At 50.1% G+C, this 20,221-nt stretch overlaps 2 protein-coding genes across 19 annotated transcripts in view; one reads left to right on the top strand and one right to left on the bottom strand.

Annotated features, from left to right (window-relative positions):
• On the top strand, positions 9,295-10,416 carry RXFP4 (relaxin/insulin like family peptide receptor 4). Its single transcript, NM_001005844.1, has one exon. The coding sequence runs from the start codon at positions 9,295-9,297 to the stop codon at positions 10,414-10,416; it is 1,122 nt and encodes a 373-aa protein (NP_001005844.1).
• Positions 12,184-20,221, bottom strand: part of ARHGEF2 (Rho/Rac guanine nucleotide exchange factor 2) — a 55,816-nt gene continuing 47,778 nt past the window's right edge. For 15 of the 18 annotated variants that reach the window (XM_005663277.3, XM_021088471.1, XM_021088469.1 and 12 more), the window contains 8 exons: positions 18,591-18,791; positions 18,076-18,195; positions 17,879-17,946; positions 17,705-17,740; positions 17,446-17,496; positions 16,794-17,237; positions 16,360-16,546; positions 12,184-15,161 (listed from right to left, as the gene is read on the bottom strand). In XM_005663277.3, coding sequence (XP_005663334.1) covers positions 15,088-15,161; positions 16,360-16,546; positions 16,794-17,237; positions 17,446-17,496; positions 17,705-17,740; positions 17,879-17,946; positions 18,076-18,195; positions 18,591-18,791 — 1,181 coding nt within the window. In that variant the 3' untranslated portion in view covers positions 12,184-15,087. 18 annotated transcript variants of the gene reach the window in all.

Here is a 20,221-nt window from a genome sequence, read left to right as displayed (position 1 = left end):
AAAATGGGAGGATGTGTTGCTTATTCTTTAGAGCTGTAAGAGAAGCATAGTCCCAAAAGAGATCAACATTTTATTCAAGGTTTCTCTGTTGAAAGGGATCGGGGCGGGGGGGGGTGCATTTTCGTAAAGAAAACTCTTTCTCCCTGTAGTCTAAAACGACTTAAGGCCAGGTAGAGGAAAATTAATCCTTTTCTTGTCAAATTTTAGGCCATACCAACTTATTTGCCATACTAGATCATTGTGACTAAAGTTAAGATACCAGGAGTTCCCATCATGGCCCAGTGGTTAACAAATCTGACTAGGAACCATGAGGTCGCGGGTTCGACCCCTGGCCTTACTCAGTGGGTTAAGGATCCGGCGTTGCCGTGAGCTGTGGTGTAGGTCGAAGACGCAGCTCAGATCCGGAGTTGCTGTGGCTCTGGTGTAGGCCAGTGGCTACAGCTCTAATTAGACCCCTAGCCTGGGAACCTCCATGTGCCGTGGGTATGGCCCTAGAAAAGACCAAAAAAAAAAAAAAAAAAAAAGTTAAGGCACCGATTGGCCATGACTAGACTCTCGACAATTGGAATGTGGATTTCTGAGAGAGCCAGAAGAAATTGGAAAACCCCAAACACCTGGGGTTTGAGCACAAAAACACTCCTCAATGCAACATTTCCCCCGCTAAAACGTGATTTTTCATAGGGTCATGGGTGGTCTTAGAGGTGATATGTAAAATACAACAACCCTTCTCAAATGCAGTTTCTCATTAGGGGCCTAAGGTAAATGCCATTAGGAGAAGAACAGTGGGGACGGGCAAGATCCATCCAGGCTTGGGTTCCTGCCAGGCAACAAATTCCTGCAGGATTAATTTTCCTCAAGAAAAAACAACTCTCAGAAAAAGGCCATGGGAATTCCCGTAGTGGCGCAGAACCTGACATAGTGTCCATGAGGATGCATGTTCCATCCCAGGCCTCACTCAATGGGCTAAGAATCTGGTGTTGCCTCAGGCTGTGGTGCAGGTCTCAGATGTGGCTCGGATCTGGTCTTGCTGTGGCTGTGGTGCAAGCCAGCAGCTGCAGCTCCAATTCGACCCCTGACTCGAGAACTTCCATATGCCAGGTGTGTGTAAAAAGAAATAAAATAAAATAAAATAAAATAAAGGCCATGGCTTTAAATCCAGGACATCAAAATCAACATTTGGCAACTATTGCAGTAATTGATTTGGACAAGAATCATCAATGAATACTGAAATTAATGTGTCAAAGTTAGAGTACCAGGATATTTATATAGTCTCAAAGTATCGCCTCACAAGGTATTATTAGTTATAAAAGGGACAATAATACCTTAACAGTGGAGAAATCTTGCGAACACCACTATAAGTGATCCAAGTTAATATCACCAGTGGTGCACCTCCTGATATGCTCTTAAATAATACGTCATGTTGTTCTTGCCCAAAATTTCATAACCTGAGTCTAATTATAAGGAAATAGCAGACAAACCAGACTGAGGAATGTTATACAAAATAACTAGCTTTTACTCTTTTAGAAATATATAACAGGAGTTCCCATCACGGCACATCAGAAACGAATCCAACTACAAACTATGAAGTTCGGGTTTGATCCCTGGCTTCACTCAGTGAGTTAAGGATCTGACATTGCTGTCAGCTATAGCGTAGGTCGCAGACACGGCTCAGATCCTGCGTTGCTGTGGCTGTGGTGTAGGCCAGTGGCTGTAGCTCAGATTGGACCCTTAGCCTGGGAACCTCCATATGTCTTGGGTGTGGCCCTAAAAAGCAAAAAAATAAAAAATAAAAACTTCCGAAGTCTAATTCTGTCACTGCTTAGATTAAAAGTTTTTAGTGGCTTCTCATTCTACAGGATAAAATCCACGTTTCTTTGCTTGGCTTAACCTCCTCTGTAACGTCGTTATTGCCTCCCCAGCCCATCTTACCTGGTCTTTTTCTTAGTACACTTGCTATAGTGCCAGCCATATGGAAACACTTGCATTTCCCCAGATGCTGCATGCAGCTGCATGCCCACATGTCTTTGATGCCCTGAAATGCCCTTTCCCTGGACAAACGTCTACTGATTTTTCAAGACTCAGTACAAAAAGCATCTCTGTGACTATCTCTGATAAAATTAAACACTTCCTCTTTTGTACTACTTTCAAACTCTCTATAAGTCTCTACTATAGCACCTTTCATGCCACAAGTATTATTCATATTTCTGTTACTCTACCAAGAGTGAGCTCTTTGAGGATGGGGGCTATATCTTTGGGTTTTGTTTGTTTGTTTTGCTGTGCCTGCAGCATGTGGCAGCATCTGGCCAGGGATGGAGTATGTGCCACAGCCGCAACCTGAGCCACAGCAGTGACAATGCCAGATCCTTAACCCACTGTACCACGGGAGAACTCTAGGAGCTACATATTAATCATCTCTGTGTGCATGGTGTCTGTCACCAGTGGCAGAGGAAATGCCTTTTGGATGAAGGTATGGAAGTTCAAGCTGATGAGGGCCATGTAAAAGAATTTTCATGCATTGCTGAAGCCTTATTCTGAGGTGGAAGTCTGTAAATTGTGATCAAACACTAATGTTAGTGTAGAGTATGGCAGGGTGTCCCACGGAAGAATTGACTATCTGTGTACATGATTGAAGACTTAAACTCTGGCCTTTTTTTTCCCTGTTTTTTGTTTTTGTCTTTTTGCCTTTTCTAGGGCCGCTCCCTCGGCATATGGAGGTTCCCAGGCTAGGGGTCAAATTGGAGCTGTAGCTGCCAGCCTACACCAGAGCCATAGCAACGCAGGATCCAAGCCGTGTCTGCAACCTACACCACAGCTCACGGCAACGCCAGATCCTTAACCCACTGAGCAAGGCCAGGGATCGAACCCGCAACCTCATGGTTCCTAGTCGGATTCGTTAACCACTGTGCCACGACGGGAACTCCAAACTCTGGCTTTAGAAGAGTGGTCCCAGGAAGTGCCTCTGCTATGTATGTACATGGGGAGGCATCTGCCCCATTACTTTCCCAGGAGGGTGAATACCTGACATCTGAAATGGAAAGCTACCTTCCAGGTAGGGGAACTTAGAGGACAGAAAGGCTAGGATGCTCAGAGCTACAGCCTGGGATGCCCAGTATAGGTACTCTAGAGTGAACTTGGTCCCCAGAGCAGATGGAGTCAGCAATGAGGTTGTCCTGTTTCAGAGAAGCACACTGCTGGGACTGGAGGCGGGGGCAGGCAGGACTTGGCTGCAGTGTAGATGGACCAGCAATGCTGAACAGATGGAGGAGCAGCAGATGCTTCGGTGAGGCAAATGGGAACAATGGCCTAGTAGCTGTCAGGGCTCTTTCCTTCATGCTTGCTGGAGTATATAGCAGGAATCCATTCCTTTTCATTGTTGAGTAGCAGTCCTTTGGATGAATATACCACAGTTTATTTATCCATTATCCATTTGGGTTGTTTCCCATTTTAAGCTACTTCAAGTAAAGCTGCTGTGAACATTGGTGTACAAGTCTTTCTTTTTTTTTTTTCTTTTTAGGGCCCCATCCACGGCACATGGCTAGGGGTCGAATCAGAGTTGTGTCTGCGACCTATACCACAGCTCAAAGCAATGCCAGATCCTTAACCCACTGAGCAAGGCCAAGGATGGAACCCGCAACCTCATGGTTCCTAGTCGGATTCGTTAACCACTGCGCCACGACGGGAACTCCTATGTCTAACTTTTTAAGAAAATGCCAGATTGTTTTACAAACTGAGTATTTCATTTTACATTGCCATCAGCAATGTATGAGAGTTTTGGTACCCCTCTTTCTCTCCAACACTTAATATAGTCAGTTTTTGGTTTTTTTTTTTCATTTTAGACCTTCTAATAGGAATGTACTATTATCTCATTGTAGGTTTGCTTTGCATTTCCGTAAGAGCTAGTATGCTGAGCATCTTATGTGCTTATTTTCCATCTCTGTGTATTGTTGGATGAAATTGGATGAATAAAGGATTTGTTCAAATCCTTCACCCATTTCAAAAATACGATTGTTTTCTTATTGAATTTTGAGAATTCTTTAGGTATTCTAAATACAAGTTCTTTATTAGATCTGTGATTTGCAAATATTTTCTTGGTCTGTGGCTTATCTTTTCATTTCCTTAACCATGTTTTTCAAAGAGCGGAAGTTTTTGATTTCAATGAAGTCCAATTTATCAATTTTTGCTTTCACAGATTATGCGTTTAATGTTGTATCTAAGAAACTTTTGCCCAATCAAAGTTCATAAAAATTCCTTTGTTTTCTTCTAGATACTTCAGAGTTTTAGTTTTACATTTAGATCTATGATCCATTCTGAGTTAATTTTTGTGCATAGTTTGAGGAAGGGATTGAAGTTCTCCCATGCACGCTCTTTTTAAAGTCGGTTTCAGTTGAACCATTTGTTGAAAAGGCTATGTGTTCCTCAGTGAATTGCCTTTGCAACTTTGTTAAAAATCAGTTGACTGTAAATGTGTGGGCCTATTTCAAGACTCTCTGTTCCTTCACGCAGCATTGTAGATCAACTATACTTTAATAAAAAAATATTTTAGGAGTTTCCGTTGTGGTGCAGTGGAGTCGAATCCGACTAGTAACCATGAGGTTGTGGGTTTGATATCTGGCCTCAGTGGGTTGAGGGTCCAGCGTTGTTGTGGCTGTGGTGTAGGCCAGCAGCTGGAGCTCTGATTCAACCCCTAGCCTGGGAACCTCCATATGTCACAGGTGAGGCCCTCGAAAGCAATATGTATACATATAAATTAACTTGAAAAATAAGAACAAAAAGATAATTCCACTGATTTATATGTCTATCCTTTTGCAAATACCGCACTGTTTCTTGACTACTGTAGCTTTATAGTAAGTCTTGGAATCCTGTACCTGAGTGCTCCAACTTCCTTATCTTTTTACTATATAGTTTGGCTATTTGCATTTGCCATATGAATTTTAGAATCAGCTTGTCAATTTCTCTTTTAAAAAAAGGCTGCTACAAGGGAGTTCCCATCGTGGCGCAGCAGAAACAAATCCGACTAGGAGCCATGCAGTTGCGGGTTCGATCCCTGGCCTTGCTCAGTAGGTTAAAGATCTGGCATTGCTGTGAGCTGTGGTGTAGGTCGCAGACGCAGCTCAGATCTGGTGTTGCTGTGGCTGTGGCATAGGGTGACAGCTACAGCTCCAATTTGACCCCTAGCCTGGGAACCTCCATATGCCACGGGTGTGGCCCTAAAAAGCAAAAAAAAAAAAAAAAAATCTGCTAGAATTTTGACTAGGATTGCATTGAATCCACAGGCCCATTGTGAGGAGAATTGCCCTCTTTATTATTGACTCTTCCAACTCATGAACACAGTATACCTCTCCACTGATTAAAGTCGTCTTTCTCTCAGCAGTGATTTGTAGTTTTCAGTACCAGTATTGTACATCTCTTGTCAGGTTTATCCCCAAGATTTTTATTTTTGATGCTGTCAGCTTCATCTTAACATGGAAAATAAAAGAGATAGATCACTCTCACTGCCTTGCAACTTTTCCGTAAATAGAAGGCTATTATTCCAAAATATAAAAGTTGAGAGACAGAGATTAATTCAGAAGTTGCCCTTTAGCACTGGAGCTGCCCATGGCCCTTTCTCAAGCCTGGAGGATTTTCTCCAGTAGATCTGACAGGTATGTGAAAGAGTAGAGATGGTGGCTGATTGTGTGGATGTGAGGTCAGGGATCTGGCTTAGGGTTAGGTCTCCTACTCCTGCCATTTGTAGACCTCCTCCAGGCAGCTAGTGTCTGTCTCTACTGCTATAAGTACAAATGCAAAGATCCCTTCCCTTTGTGCTCTGAGGCGGGATCACTCAGTCCCTCCCGCCTCCTCCCCCAGTTCCTCTTTTGCCTCGGCTTTGGAGAGCAGGACAGGGATGCCTGGTAGGAAAGACTGAGGGAAGGGAGGGTATTTGGGGGTCTGAGGAACTGAAACTGTGTCCTGGTGCTACAGAGACACTGCGGACCCCATTGATCCTCAGCAGGAACTCCTGGAAGTCCTTCTTATGGAAGGGAGACACTGTAATCTATCCCTACAGGTCCTTGGAGTCTAAGATAGGAAATGGGGCTGGTAAAGTGTGGCTCTAAAGGGTAATGTGAACATGAGGGATGATGAAATCGTTTTTGTTGAATCCAGTTTCTCCTCATCTCCCTGCAGTTGTGAGTGAAGAGCACTGAGAGCAGAGCTGTCATGATCCCTTGGTCCACATCCTGCTGCTGTTTCCTTTGGCAGCTTAGGTGCGTCCCAAAGGCAAGACTGGCACTTCCGGTACTTGGCAAGGGGGAAGAGATTATAGGTAGAAAGCAATGCCCAAAGGGTTTTTGTTTTTTGTTTTTGTTTTGTTCTGTTTTTTGTCTCTTTAGGGCTGCACCCATGGTATATGGAAGTTCCCAGGCTAGGGGTCAAATCTGAGCAGTAGCTGCCGGCCTACACCACAGCCACAGCAACTCGGGCTCTGAGCCATGTCTGCCACCTACACCAAAGTTCAGTGCTCGGGATCAAACCCATGTCCTTATGGATACTAGTCAGGTTCGTTACTGCTGAGCCACGACAGGAACTCCCCCAAAGGGTTTTGTGATGTAGTGGAAAGAGCTATGTTCTAGGAGTCAGATGACTTTTATCTCAAATCCTAACTCTGCCACCACTTCCCTAGTGGCCTTGGGCAAGTCATTTTTACTTCCCATAAAATGAGAAGTTGAACTAGATGAACTTAAAGATACCACCCATCTCAAAAAGCTTATTATAGAGAGTTCCCATCGTGGCTCAGCAGAAATGAATCTGACTAGTATCCATGAGAATGCCGGTTCAATCCCTGGCCTCACTCAGTGGGTTAAGGATCCAGTGTTGCTGTGAGCTGTGTGTAGGTGGCAGACATGGTTGGATCCCCCTGTGGCTGTGGCTGTGGCTGTGTGTAGGCTGGCAGCTGCAACTCCAATTCGACCCCTAGCCTGGGAACTTCCATATGCCTTGGGTACAGCCCTAAAAATCCAAAAAAAAAGCTTATTATACTTTACGAGGAGAGGAACCATATTATGCTTTTGTCTTCCTAGCATTTAGCACAGTGCCTGGCATATGGTAAGGGCTTAAGAAATGCTGTGATTAGTGAGTGAATGAATAACTCAAAACAAAATACTAGAAAAGTGAAAAGGCTCAGTGAAATTCTCAAACTTGGCCAGTTGGTGGCACCACCTTTCTATATAACCACAAGGGAGTATTGCTAGTCTCAAACCAATGGAAAGGGTTTAGATTAGAAATGAATAAAGGTAAGAAAAAGAAATGATCAGAAGCCCAGATATTTCTTTTTTTTCCCCCCATCTTTTTAGGGCCACACTCGCAGCATACAGAGGTTCCCAGGCTAGGGGTCGAATCGGAGCTGTAGCTGTCAGCCTACATCACAGCCACAGCAACGCCAGATCCACTACACAACTCATAGCAATGCTGGATCCTTAACCCACTGAGCAAGGCCAGGGATGGAACCTGCGTCCTCACAGATACTAGTCAGATTCGTTTCTGCTGAGCCATGACAGGAACTCCCCAAAGGACCAGATATTTCAAATGGGTTAGCAGAACCCTGAAATTCTGACCTGGCTTCTGTTTCTCAAACCAAGAGAAAATAAGTCCAAAGCATTAAAAGACACCTTGGCTGCCAGATTGGCAAGGTGATGCTGGATGGGTGGGAGTGTAAACATGGCCCTGAGAGACAGAGTGATTGGCATGAAGTCACGCAGGAGCACTCCCTGAGGCCAGCAGGTGACCCCTGGGGCTCACCTGAACTTGGGCTGGGCACTCCCCTTCTGCTAACCACTTCACACGTATCCCTTGCTGAAGGACCCAAACATCCTGGCACGCAGTCTGGATCTCTTTCACCTCTGGGCTTCTCCTATAGGGTTCCTCAGACCAGCTGTTGATTATCCTGACAGGGCTCCTCTCCTCCCCCAGCATTCAAGGGAACTGAACATCAAACATCTTAATGGGTTGGCACAGGGCAGGAAGGTGTTGAATATTTTGGAATCCTTGAAAAAGCATTATTCCTTTATCTGCACCCTGCCCTCCACACCCCCATCTCCTCTCCTTTCTCTCATCACAGCAAATTCTGCAACGGTTAGGGCTATGGGCACAAAAGGGAAGGACCCATTGAGGCATTTTTTCCAATTAGGACTGAGATCATGAGGAGACAGGATGGGGTGTGGTGAAGGTGTATCTCAGCATCCGCAGCTCTGAAACGCGGTTTGGGGGTTGGAGGAGAGAATGGAGGCACCATTGACCTCAGATTAGAGCAGGAAAGTGTGAAATGGCTGTGGGCGTTAGTGATCGAGGCTAGCAGGACTTCTTAGCAGGAAGAGAACCAAGGGCATGCCCCAGGGCCACTCAGGTCCTCATAGGCTGCATTCCCAGTGGGGAGGGAACAGGAAGCTGTGACTTCCTCTCCCCTTTTCTTCCCTGCTTTTAGCCTCAAGGTCACTTGCTGCTGCAACGAATTCCAACCTGTGTTTTCGTTGGCGCTGTTCCCTGGCCATGGTGTTAATAACTGCTTAGTACCTTGCTCCCTTCTGCCACAAAGGCCCCCAACTTTTCCTTTGAAATAATAACCATTTGTGCAAATAGCAAGGCACAAAGTGCCCTTTCATATGTGTCATCTCATTTTATCACACTAATCCCGTGAAGAGAGATTTTAATTTGAAAAATTTAAGTAAGGAAACTGAGGTTCAGAGGAGGGAAGAAATTCACTAAAGTCACAGAGTGGTAGTAGAATTGGGACTCCAGAGCCTTGCCTGCCCCTACGCCCCCTCCCAGCCCACCTCCCCAGGTGCCCAGGGAGCACTTTCTGCAGAGAAGGGGGCCCCTGAACAGTTAGGAATAGAGGGGGTTATAGTTTGGTTCCTGCCATCCCTCAGATGGGGTATCTCTGGTCCCCTCCCTGGGTGGAGGCTTGGGGCTGCCCTTCATAGTGGGATAATTTCCCCTTCCCCATTCCCTCTCTTCTGCATGGAGACACACGCACGCACGCAGGCACGCACGCACGCACGCACTTATCCCAGGGTTCTGGTCCTCCCTCACCCTGCCCCACCCACCCCAAGACCAACAGAGAAGAGGCAGGTTGTCCCTCCAGGACCCGCCCTATGAGGTATGACCGTGGGCTGGGCCTCCAGGCAGCCAGAGGCCCCAGAGAAGCAGAGAAGCGCTCAGATCTACAGCAACCTGCAGAGCGCCCTAGGCGGCCCCTACCAGCCTGGCAGACACTCGCTGGCCCCTCTGCCCTGCACCACTGACATCTGATGCCCTGCGATGCCCACACCCAATACCTCTGCCCCCCTGCCCGCTTTCTGGGTCAATGCGTCTGGAGGCAGCGTGCTGAGTGCTGATGATGCAACGATGCCTGTTGGATTCCTAGCCCTGAGGGTCATGGTTGCCCTGGCCTATGGGCTTGTGGGGGCCGTCGGCTTACTGGGAAATTTGGCTGTGCTGTGGGTGCTGGGTAACTGCGCTCGGAGAGCCCCTTGCCCACCTTCTGACACTTTTGTCTTCAATCTGGCTCTGGCAGACCTGGGGCTGGCACTCACTCTTCCCTTCTGGGCAGCTGAGTCGGCGCTGGACTTCCACTGGCCCTTCGGAGGTGCCCTCTGCAAGATGATCCTGACAGCCACCGTCCTCAACATCTATGCCAGCATCTTCCTCATCACGGCGCTGAGTGTTGCCCGATACTGGGTGGTGGCCATGGCTGGGGGACCAGGTACCCACCTCTCGCTCTTCTGGGCCCGTGTGGCCACCCTGGCAGTGTGGGTAGCAGCTGCCCTGGTGACGGTGCCCACGGCTGTCTTTGGGGCTGAGGGCGAGTTGTGTGGCGTGCGGTTGTGTCTGCTGCGCTTTCCCAGCAGGTATTGGCTGGGGGCCTACCAGCTGCAGAGGGTGGTCCTGGCCTTTATGGTGCCACTGGGCATCATCACCACCAGCTACCTGCTGCTGCTGGCCTTCCTGCGACGGCGGCGACAGCGACGGCAGGACAACAGGGTTGTGGCCCGCTCCATCCGCATCCTTCTGGCTTCCTTCTTCCTCTGCTGGTTCCCCAACCATGTGGTCACTTTCTGGGGTGTCCTGGTGAAGTTTGACTTGGTGCCCTGGGACAGCACTTTCTACACCATCCATACCTATGTCTTCCCTGTCACCACCTGCCTGGCACACAGCAACAGCTGCCTCAACCCTGTGCTGTACTGCCTCCTAAGGCGGGAGCCCCGGCGGGCCCTGGAAGTCACCTTCAGGGACCTGAGAGCAAGGCTGTGGCCGCAGGGCCGGGGCTGGGTGGAACAGGTGGCCCTAAAGGAAGTGGGCAGGCGGTGGGAGGAGATCACCCCTAGGGATGGTGGCCCTTCTGCCATGCCCACCAACCGGGACAAAGGGACAGCTGGGTGAAGGGAGCAAGCTAATCCCCCTCTTTCTGGGGGTCTGCCAGGTCAGGTGCAGGATCCACGCATCCCAGGGAGAGAAAAGCTGGCTTCTCTGCTGTAATGTAACGCTCTCAGGGAGAGTCTGATCTTTGATCCCCAAGTCTGGCAGTGGGAGAATGGGGGAGGCCGGGGCCCAGATCAGGGCTGGGTAGGAAGAACCAGAAGTCTCCACGTGGAGATGGGAATGAAGAGGATCTGAGAATAAACCTCTGGAGCATCCACAAAGTGTGTGCACCTTTCATCCTGGTTCCACCTCCAGGTCAGTGTGGCCTAAAGGATTCTTTGTCCCGTGTCTGCCTCCTGTGAACTTTTCTAGGAAATTTTCCCTAAGGGTCCTAGGCTAATTGGCTCTATCCTCTCCATCCCACCTCCCTCACCTCAAATGGGTGTACCCTTGTCCTTCTTCTGGTGTTGGGGCCAAATGTGGCCTCCTCTGGCCATCTCTACCTTCTTACCATCTCAGTAGTGCCCTCAAAAACTTGGTGCCCACAGACACCTCAGCTGCAAAAGCTGTAGTTCCCCCTGCAGGGAGATGCCTCGTGTGGGGTCATGCTGGATGCCTAGCTCCAGCCAAGCCTGGAGTGCAAACCCCTGTTGCTGGCTGGGCGTAGCCCATGCGTTTCTCCTTAAATCAGGATTTGGGAGGAAGAAGAGAAGATAAGGACAGGCCAAGGATGAGGGTGGGGCATAAGGAGGTGAGAGATTGGAGAGCGCTTGGGAGGAGGGGAGGCCGAAGGTGCAGCCAGAGGAGAGGAAACCACAGAGAGCAGTGCTAGTCTTTCTCCTACCTCAAGTGCTTAGCTCAGAGCATCAGCTCAGGGGTTGAAACACACCCGGCTTCACATTCTAGCTCTGACACTAGCCAGCTGAGGGACCTGGGTAAGTTAGTTGACCTCTCTGTATGTTTTCTCAACTGTAAAATGGGCTGTTAAGGGGGTTCCCATCATGGCTCAGTGGTCATGAACCCAACTAGGATCCATGAGGATGTGGGCTTAATCCCTGGCCTTGCTCAGTGGGTTAAGGATCTGGCATTGCTGTGAGCTGTGATGGTGTAGGCTGGCTGCTGCAGCTCTGATTTAACCCTAGCCCAGGAACTTCTATGTGCCACAGATGTAGCCCTAAAAAGAAAAAAAAAAAAAAGGCTGTTAAGTATTTAACAGTGCCCGAAATGGAGTTTCACTATTATTCTTACACCCTATGTAAAGCAGAGACAGTGAAAAAGGAGGCAATAAAGGGGCACCTGGGAGACGGGGACAGGGAGTCATAAAGGTTTTGTCTGGACTTTCTACATGCTCTAGAGTGAAATGAAGGTTTCACATAAAGAACTGAGTGAGGGATTGGCCAGCCCCTCAGGCCCCTTTAGAAAGCATGCTCTCCAGGGCAGCGGGTTCCCCTTTGGTTTCTGTATCCATAGACACCCAGCAATGACGGAGGTTAGCCATCAGAAGGGACTTTCAGGGGGGACAGCTCCTGGAGAGGAGGGAGATGGCAGAGGGAAGACGGGGTGGAGCTCCCACTTCCATTGCCCCACCCCAAGCTCTGGCACGTCTTAAAACCCAGGAGGACTCTGGCCACTGGAGATCCCAGAGCAATAGCTGGACACGGCACCTCCTGAGTGTGTGGAGCCCCCTCTGGAGAAAGGCACTTACTGCACCAGCTCCATCCAGCTGCTGAACAGAAGAGACTCTGAAGAGCCACCTAATTCACAACATATTAGGCAATGTTAAAGAGATTTAATTAGCCTTCTGATGTTTAATTTCCTCTCTTTGATGTTTAAACTGGTTCCAAAACTCCAGGTCTAATCCCAGCCAATTCAGGATGGAAAATCCTCCCCCACCCAAGTGCCCCCTCTTGCCACCCCCTGCAGCTCCTCTGATGGCCCTGCTGGGGCTCCCGGATATTGGCTCCTCTGGGGGCATCCTGCTTTATGGGCTTTATGGAACCCTGAGGTAAATATTGACAAGGTTTAAACAGGCCCAAGTGGGAGGTGAATGCAAGGAGGCGAATGCATGCGTGCGTGCGTGCAGACCCACCCTCCGGGATAGGGGACAGGAGGCGCAGGGGAGGGTACAATGGAAAGGAAGCATTGCTGTGGCCAGAAGCTGGGCCCTGGCTCCCTGCAGCCCAAGTCAGAGAGCTCTGAAACTGCCAACAGGAGGGACAGGGAGTAAGACTGCATTTCCAAAAATGGGAATAGAGAGGGGACAGTGAATACAGTGGTGGAAGATGTGAGAGAAGAACTAATCTCTCAGAACCACCATGTTGGAGAAATGTATGTCAGGTTTTAGACCAAGGATGAGGCAGGGATTTTGGTCAAAGGGTGGCAGGAGGGACAGCCAGCTCTCCCACAAGCTGTGGGCTTCTCTGAACCCATGCTCTGGGCTCTGCATCTCCAGGTTTCTCTGTTTTCCCCCTGACCACCATCCTTCACTGGAACTGCGAATGCTGGCGGAGCCTACAATCCCTTCCTTGGTGGTCTTTGGATGTGAATAGATCTCTGTTTTGCCTTTATGGTTTTGGGTCCCAGTTGCTTCTTGCAGGCAGCTGCTGAGCCATGGTGGAGACTTAGAGCTCAGCTGTTTTGGGCCAGAGCATCCAAGGAGGGGAAGTGGAGGACTGCAGCTGGGAGGGCCGGCCCTTTCCTGGCTCACTTCTCCTGGCCTGGCAACCCTCTGCAGCCAGGTTTCCTTATCTAGAAAATGAGAATGAGTCCACTTCACAGATCCTGTAAGGGATGAGGAAGCACCTTGTCAAGGCCAGATGCCGATGCCTGAGAATTACAGGAGTGGAGGGTGCTGGCGACTCCCAGGCCGGCCTCCCACCCCATGTGATTTCAATTCCTCTTTCTAGCGGAGGTCATGAGCCCCATTCTTCTCATCTTACCCCACGGGCTCCCAGGGAGCCATGTGTGTGGCTGCCAGCATTTATACAACCCTAGACTCTCTCCCCACCCTCCCCCACAGCTCCAGAGTCAAGTATTAACCAGAAACAGGAAGCATAAAAATCAAGCCAAAAACAAGAACTGAAACCCTACCTAATCTCTCACTGCCTCTCCAAATGTCAGAGAGCAAATAAGCAGCGCCTGCACAGGGAACTGTCTTAAAGAGGTTACCTCAGGGCTCTGACAGTGTGAAGAACAAGGGCGGGGTGCAAGCTGAATGGTGCTGCGCAGGGTGAACAGGAACCGCGGGGAGGGCAGGGAGCAGAGGCTGATGCAATTTCTGAACACGGCATGCAAATGAGATGAAAATAAGATTTCTTTTTTTTCAATATTGGAACCCCCAACAGCCATTGGAACCTAAGTGCCCGTTCGTTTTTATCCTTGACGTTGTGAATGTCAAAGGTGACAACAAAAGAGAAGGTTGGCACAGGCTCTTTTGTCGGTGCCCCCTGTCTTCAGGGAGGCAGTGGCCCTGCCTGGGAGAGAAAGAGACTCCTTTGGGAGGAACACAGGTCACTGGCTGGCTCTCCCGCTCGCCGGCACCCTCAGAACTGGCAGACGTTAACAGACAGCACTTCCTAGGGTTCAAGGTTTTTAATTTTCTGTCCTTTATCTTTTTTTTTCTTTTTTTTTCTTTTTTTCTTACAATCAATCAAATTGGCAAAAAAACTGGCTGAGGCTGGCGGGCATTGCGGGGGGGGGGGGTCCGTTGAAAAATCCCCCCCCACTCACACTGAGGTTTCAGGTCATGGTTGCTGAGGTGGGGGATGAGGTCAGGGTTTGCAGAGATTTCCCAACTCACCCTAGAGCTTTTATTTCCTAATGGCTGGAGAAGAGGTCAGAATGGGTCCCCCATTACTACAGATGAGGGGCGAAGTCACCGTTCCCCCCATCCCTCAAGTTCTTCAGAGATGTAGAGCTAGAAGGCTGCAATTTCTAATTGCCTACAATCTTCTCTTAAAAATATAAAACACGTGCAGTTGGCTTTGGTACAAAAAAGAAAACAACGACAACAAAAAAACATTCTGGTCCCTGTGAGATTTTCCCCCTCACCCCCCAACAAACCATTATGGCCACTTCAACCTCTATTCCATCAACCCCAGGAAGCTAGGTTATCTCCCTGGGGTTTCCATGGAAGACAGAGAGAAGGGAGAACAGCAGTAAGAGGTGGAGGGGAGAAGGGGAGGGACATGGCCCTGACCACAGCCCTTCCTGAAGGGGCAGTAGGGTCCTACGGCTGCAGCCTCTCCTCAAAGTCGGATGTTGCTAGGGAGGGGTGTCAGGGCCAAAAACCCAGCAGCTGCATGGATAAGCCTGAATAAACCCCAGTAGTGTTAAAGGACAAGGCCCCCTGATCCCTATGGCTTGGTTCCCATGTCCCTGGTCCTCTAAATTTCCCCTCTCCCTCCATAACTAATAAACAATAAATAAATAAATTTTTCCTAAAGTAGAGGGAAGAAGGCATGAAAAATTGGCATCTGCGGTGTAACTTCTGGATGCCACCAGGGGGCACTGTGGCCCAATTCCCCCAGCTTCCTAAATGGCTCCTGGTATCCAAGGATCCCAAGAGCTGGCAAGGACAATCAGCAGTTCTTTCAAATGTTCCCTCATCATTGGCAGATTGGAGTCCCCAAGGTTTGCCTCCCTCAGTAATGTTCTTCAAGGGGGACACAGGGCAGGGGGGGAGGGGCCCCCTTAGCTCTCTGAAGCTACAGGCTCCCCGTCTCGGCTCTCAGTCTCTTCCGGGATGTCCTGCATTCGGGTGAAGTCTGCAGGAGGAAGGAGGACAGGGCAAAGTTAGTGAGTGAACAGAGGCTCCTGCGAGCAACTGGACCCCTACACTGATGCCTTCCTGTCGGTATGCTGAGGAACTCGGAGAGCTATTACGGATGGCCGAGGTCTGTGAGCCCTGGGTTGAGGGGAGAACCTCTGTCAACAAAGTGATGTATAGGAGTTCCCATGGTTGCGCAGCGGAAATGAATCCAACTAGTATCCCCGAGTACTCGGGTTTGATCCCTGGCTTCGCTCAGTGGGTTAAGGATATGGTGTTGTTGTGAGCTGTGGTGTAGGTTGCAGACGTGGCTCAGATCCAGTGTTGCTGTGGCTGTGGCATAGGCTGGTAGCTACAGCTCCAATTCGACCCTAGCCTGGAAACTGCAATATACCAAGGGTGCGGCTCTAAAAAGCCAAAAAAAATAAAACAAAAAAAAAAAAAACAAAAAAAAAAAACCACCACCACAACAACAAAAAAAGTGATGTATCTACACCTAGGTACTTTGTTAAGCATATGGAGACACAGTTTGATTACTAAAGTACACAATATTTTAAGATTAGTATTATATTTAATGGCACAGAAAGCTTTTGGTTATTTTGGATTTCCTGAACCAACTTTAAGAACTTGGAGGTCTTCGAAATTGTTTTAGTTTGAAAATCTATTTCTGGAGTTCCTGTCGTGGCTTAGCAGAAACAAATCTGCCTAGCATCCTTGAGGACACAGGTTCAATCTCTGGTCTTGCTCAGTGGGTTAAGGATCCTGCATTGCCATGACCTGTGATGTAGGTCACAGACAGGCTTGGATCCGGTGTTGCTGTGGCCATGGTATAGGCTGGCAGCTGCAGCTCACATTCAACCTCTAGCCTGGGAACCTCCATATACTGTGGGTGTGGTTCTAAAAAGACCAAAAAAAAAAAAAAATCTATTTCTACTTGCAGAGGCTGGAATCATGGACTTGCTGGAACAGAGCCCCTACATTTTTTGTTTCCTAGAGTTCCCCTGCCCATTTACCAGCAGACAAAACAGGAAGTGCCCTGTGCCCCTCCAGGAGTTGCTGTAGACCTTGGTGTTTGGTTAGGGACCATCCTAAATGTTTCTGTGCTCTACGATGCAGGCTCCGTTTGGAGACCATGGCTCAAGGGTCTGTACCCAGGTCGCACCTCCTTCTATTCCATGTGGCCACCAGGGTCTCACCTCGTGGACTATGTGGCGGAGACAGACGGCTGCTGCTACCTTCCTCCTCGCTGCCGGTGTCAGGGTCACTGCTATCTTGCAGCCGCTCATCAGGGCTGCCCAGCTCCTGCCTCTCTCGATCCTCGAAGGGTCGATGGACTGAGCGAATAGTCACAGGCAAATCCAGGCGGTCGTGGCCTCGGCTGGGCTGTGGACGGCAGGTAGGAAAAGCAGGAGGCCAGGGAATGAGCAGTTCGAAGACTCTCTTGGTACATCTACTACTGACTGATTTCTTTCTGTCCCTGTCTAAATAGTTCAGTCTTCCCATCAGTACTCTAATATCCATCAAGCCTGATGCCTGAGTTCACTTGGGCTCAAGTCTCCAATTCCTTTCAGGTTCTCTCGTGGAGCCTGAAGTCCACCCCAAGTCAGGTCACTATTCCAAGCTTCCTTACCTGTGGGGGAGTGAAACTCAAGTACAGGGCATCGCCTGCAGGGAGGCTACGACGCCTCGGATCCAGAGGCCTGCGGGCCCAGGGGGCCTCAGCCGGGAGTGGTTCCGTGTGGCCCAAGGCGGCCAACTGCCTGCGAGCCTCTTCGACCTCCCGCTCCAGCAGAGCTCGGGCCTGCTCGCTTTCCCGGAGCCGGGCTTCCAGGCTGCCAGCCTCCGTCGCCCGCTCTTCACCAAGCCGCCGGCAGCGCCGAAGCTCCTCTTGCAACAGTGCGTGTTGCCGTTGCAGTAATGCCAGTTCTGTAGCCTGCTTTTCAGGAGCCACAGGGGCAGCCCCGGCTCTGCCAGCCTCCCCATCCCGGGAGTTGGCTCTGGTCAGCTTCTCCCGCCGCTCAGGACCCTCAGGGAACCGAGCTTCCATCAAAGTGTCCTGCTGGGCCACAGCCGCCTGGGGGTGGAATGGGGATGGATGGTGTATCAGAATTCCCCGTTTCTTCTATCCCCTGCCCTCCCTCCTCAGGGCCCAGGTCAGGATTCCTGTAGGCCTCGAATCAGGGGAAGGCTTACAAAGGTCTGTTAGGGTGATCGTGCCCCACTTAGATGGGCAGCCCTGGTCAGGCACCTCTCCTTCCCGTTCTAGCCCTCACCCCACTGACCTGTAGGCCATGAAGAAGTCCATAGAGATTGACCAATCGCTGCAACGCTTCCTGAGGACAGAAGAGAGGGTGGGAACAGAGTCCAAGCTTCAGGATGGAACAACTGCCCGGAAGTCAATTAAGTGTGGGGGTGGGGAAAATAAGACTGCAGGTACTTGGAGGTGTACGCTCTCCCCCATGCACTCCAAACCGGGCTCCAGTTTCTCAGATGAGAATACCCCTCCCTTCAGTCTCCTATACCGTCACATCCCCGTCTCACCTCCTGGGGAGATCTCAGCTGGTTTCCATTTCGATCCTGCAGAAACAGGCAAGGATGGGGAATCAGCAGACACAACTTCCCGGGGCCTGTCCCTGAGAGCTCTGTGTCAGGATCTATAGGCCAGCTGTTCCTTTCCCGCCCCCTAGCCAAGTCCTGACACCTCCTGAGACCCACCTTCTGGCTGGAGTCTGAGTCAGCTCTGCAGAGCTCTATCGAGCCATTGAAGGTTCTGGCCTCGCCATCTGTCGAGAAGGGGAAAAGATGGGCCCAGCTCACTTTCCTAGGGCCCTGGCACTGCTCGGTCCTTGGTACCACTCCCTTCTCTTTAACCCTGCCCACCTGCTACCTTGGTCCCCTGCCCTGGTACTCACTGGCAGTGACCCCAGGACTCGTGTTACCACCACTGTCCGTTTCCACGGGTAGGGCTGGTTCCCGGGAAGTCAAGAGCAGCTCCACTCCAGGCCCCACCAGCAGGTCTTTCAGGCCCTCCACTGAGGGGAAAGAGGGAGCGGTGAGAAAGGAGAAGCAGAGAATCCAGTGAGCGGCGGGACGGCATTCACCCAGGATACCAGAATGCAGACATCTAGGGGACTGCCCCCTGCACAGGCAGTGGGGTCTCACTGCCATGGCCACGTACGAGGCAAAAGTCATTAAAGATGCTCAAGGAGTAGCACAGGAGGCATGCAGGATGAGAGGTGTCAACAGCAGCAAGGACCGTGCCTCTTCCCCGCCATCCCCAGCCCCTGGCACAGAGCAGGTGCTCAGGGGAGTTGTAGACTATGGGGCTGGCCTCCCCCTTGCCCATGTGTGTCCAGGTCTAGCCATGTGTCCGTATGCCATGACAGTGAGGGGACGAGTCTGGGCTCTTCCCTGGGCGCTCCCTCACCCTCACGGATGGCATCCTGCAGCAGCCGCTCGCCACGAGGTGACTCAAGGGACTCAGAGCGGAAAAGGCCCCTGGGCAGAGTGGGCAGGGGCATCCCACCACCGCCATCCTCTTCCACCTGGAAATGGGTCATCTCGGCAAACAGCCCAACTTTCTCCTGCAGCAGCTCCACCAGTGCCCGGTCTTTCTGCTGCAGCTCCACTGTGGATGAGAAACAGGTGAGCACACAGATGGGCCTGGGGGCACCCAGGAGAGCCAGTAGTCAGGAGGCAGCCCTAGGGGTTAGGAGCCAGGCCTGGGCACAGTGGCAGCACTTAATTTTGGCTTTTTGGCATTTACAAAAAAGAAAAGAACATTTTGGGGGGAAAAGTAAAAGTAACCATATACTTTTGGGGTTCGTTTGCTTGTTTTCTTTTTTTGGCCACTCTAGAGCATATGGAATACCTGGGCCAGGGATCAGATCTCAACCATAGCTGTGATCTATGCCACAGCGGCAGTATGCTGGATCCTTTCACCCACTGTGCCAGCCCAGGATTGAACCTGCGTCTTGGCACTGCAGACACACCACTGATCCAGTTGTGCTACAGTGGGAACGCCTGCACTTTTGTTTTAAAAACAAAAGTAAGGAGTTTCCGTCATGGCTCAGTGGTTAATGAATCCGACTAGGAACCATGAGGTCGCGGGTTCAATCCCTGGCCTTGCTCAGTGGGTTAAGGATCCGGCATTGCCGTGAGCTGTGGTGCAGCTCACGGACACGGCTCAGATCCCACATTGCTGTGGCTCTGTTGTAGGCCGGCAGCTAAAGCTCTGATTAGACCCCTAGCCTGGGAACCTCCATGTGTCAAGGGAGCAGCCCTAGAAAAGGCAAAAAGACAATAAATAAATAAATAAATAAAAACAAAAGTAAAACTATCGTGGCAGGGACTGCAGGCTGTCCGCTAGTTTTCATTCTCTCCATCTTCCTTTAATGGGAGAATGTGTACAAGTTTCACTTGGGCACATGGCTACCCATTAGATGCCATTTCCAGGCCTGGCTTGCAGCTGGGCATTGCCATGTGACTGAATTCTGGCCAACGGATATCTCTTCCAGATCAGCTTTTAAAAGAAACTCTTGGAGTTCCTGTCATGGCACAATGGAAACAAATCTGACTAGTATCCATGTAGATGCAGGTTCCATCTCTGGCCTCACTCAGTGGATTAAGGACCCGGCATTGCTGTGAGCTGTGGTGTAGGTCAAAGATGTGGCTCGGATCCCACGTTGCTGTGGCTGTGGCCGGCAGCTGTAGCTCCAAATGGAGCCCTAGCCTGGGAACCTCCATATGCTGCAAGTGTGGCCCTAAAAAGCAAAACAAAAGGAAGGAAGGAAGGAAGGAAGAAACTAACTCTTCTTAGAGTTCTCCTGTGGCAAAGCCACTTGAGGATCCGAAGCAAGTGGCATTGTCACTCCAGCAGCCTGAGTCACTGCTGTGGTGTGGGTTTAATCCCTCACCCAGGAACTTCCAAATGCCGTGGGTGTGGCCAAAAGAAAGAAACTCTTCTTGTTCTTTACCCGTCCTTGCTATCTGGGATGCAGATATGATAGCAGGAGCTGGAGCAGTGATGGGGATACAGACATAGAGGACATAGATGGG

This window comes from Sus scrofa, chromosome 4 (assembly GCF_000003025.6).
Source record: "Sus scrofa isolate TJ Tabasco breed Duroc chromosome 4, Sscrofa11.1, whole genome shotgun sequence".
NCBI classification, from domain to species: domain Eukaryota; kingdom Metazoa; phylum Chordata; class Mammalia; order Artiodactyla; family Suidae; genus Sus; species Sus scrofa.
This window is presented reverse-complemented; position numbering and strand designations above follow the sequence as displayed.

Coding starts and splice junctions, on each gene's coding strand:
- RXFP4 (NM_001005844.1), top strand. CDS start 9,295: ATGCCCACACCCAATACCTCTGCCCCCCTGCCCGCTTTCTGGGTCAAT.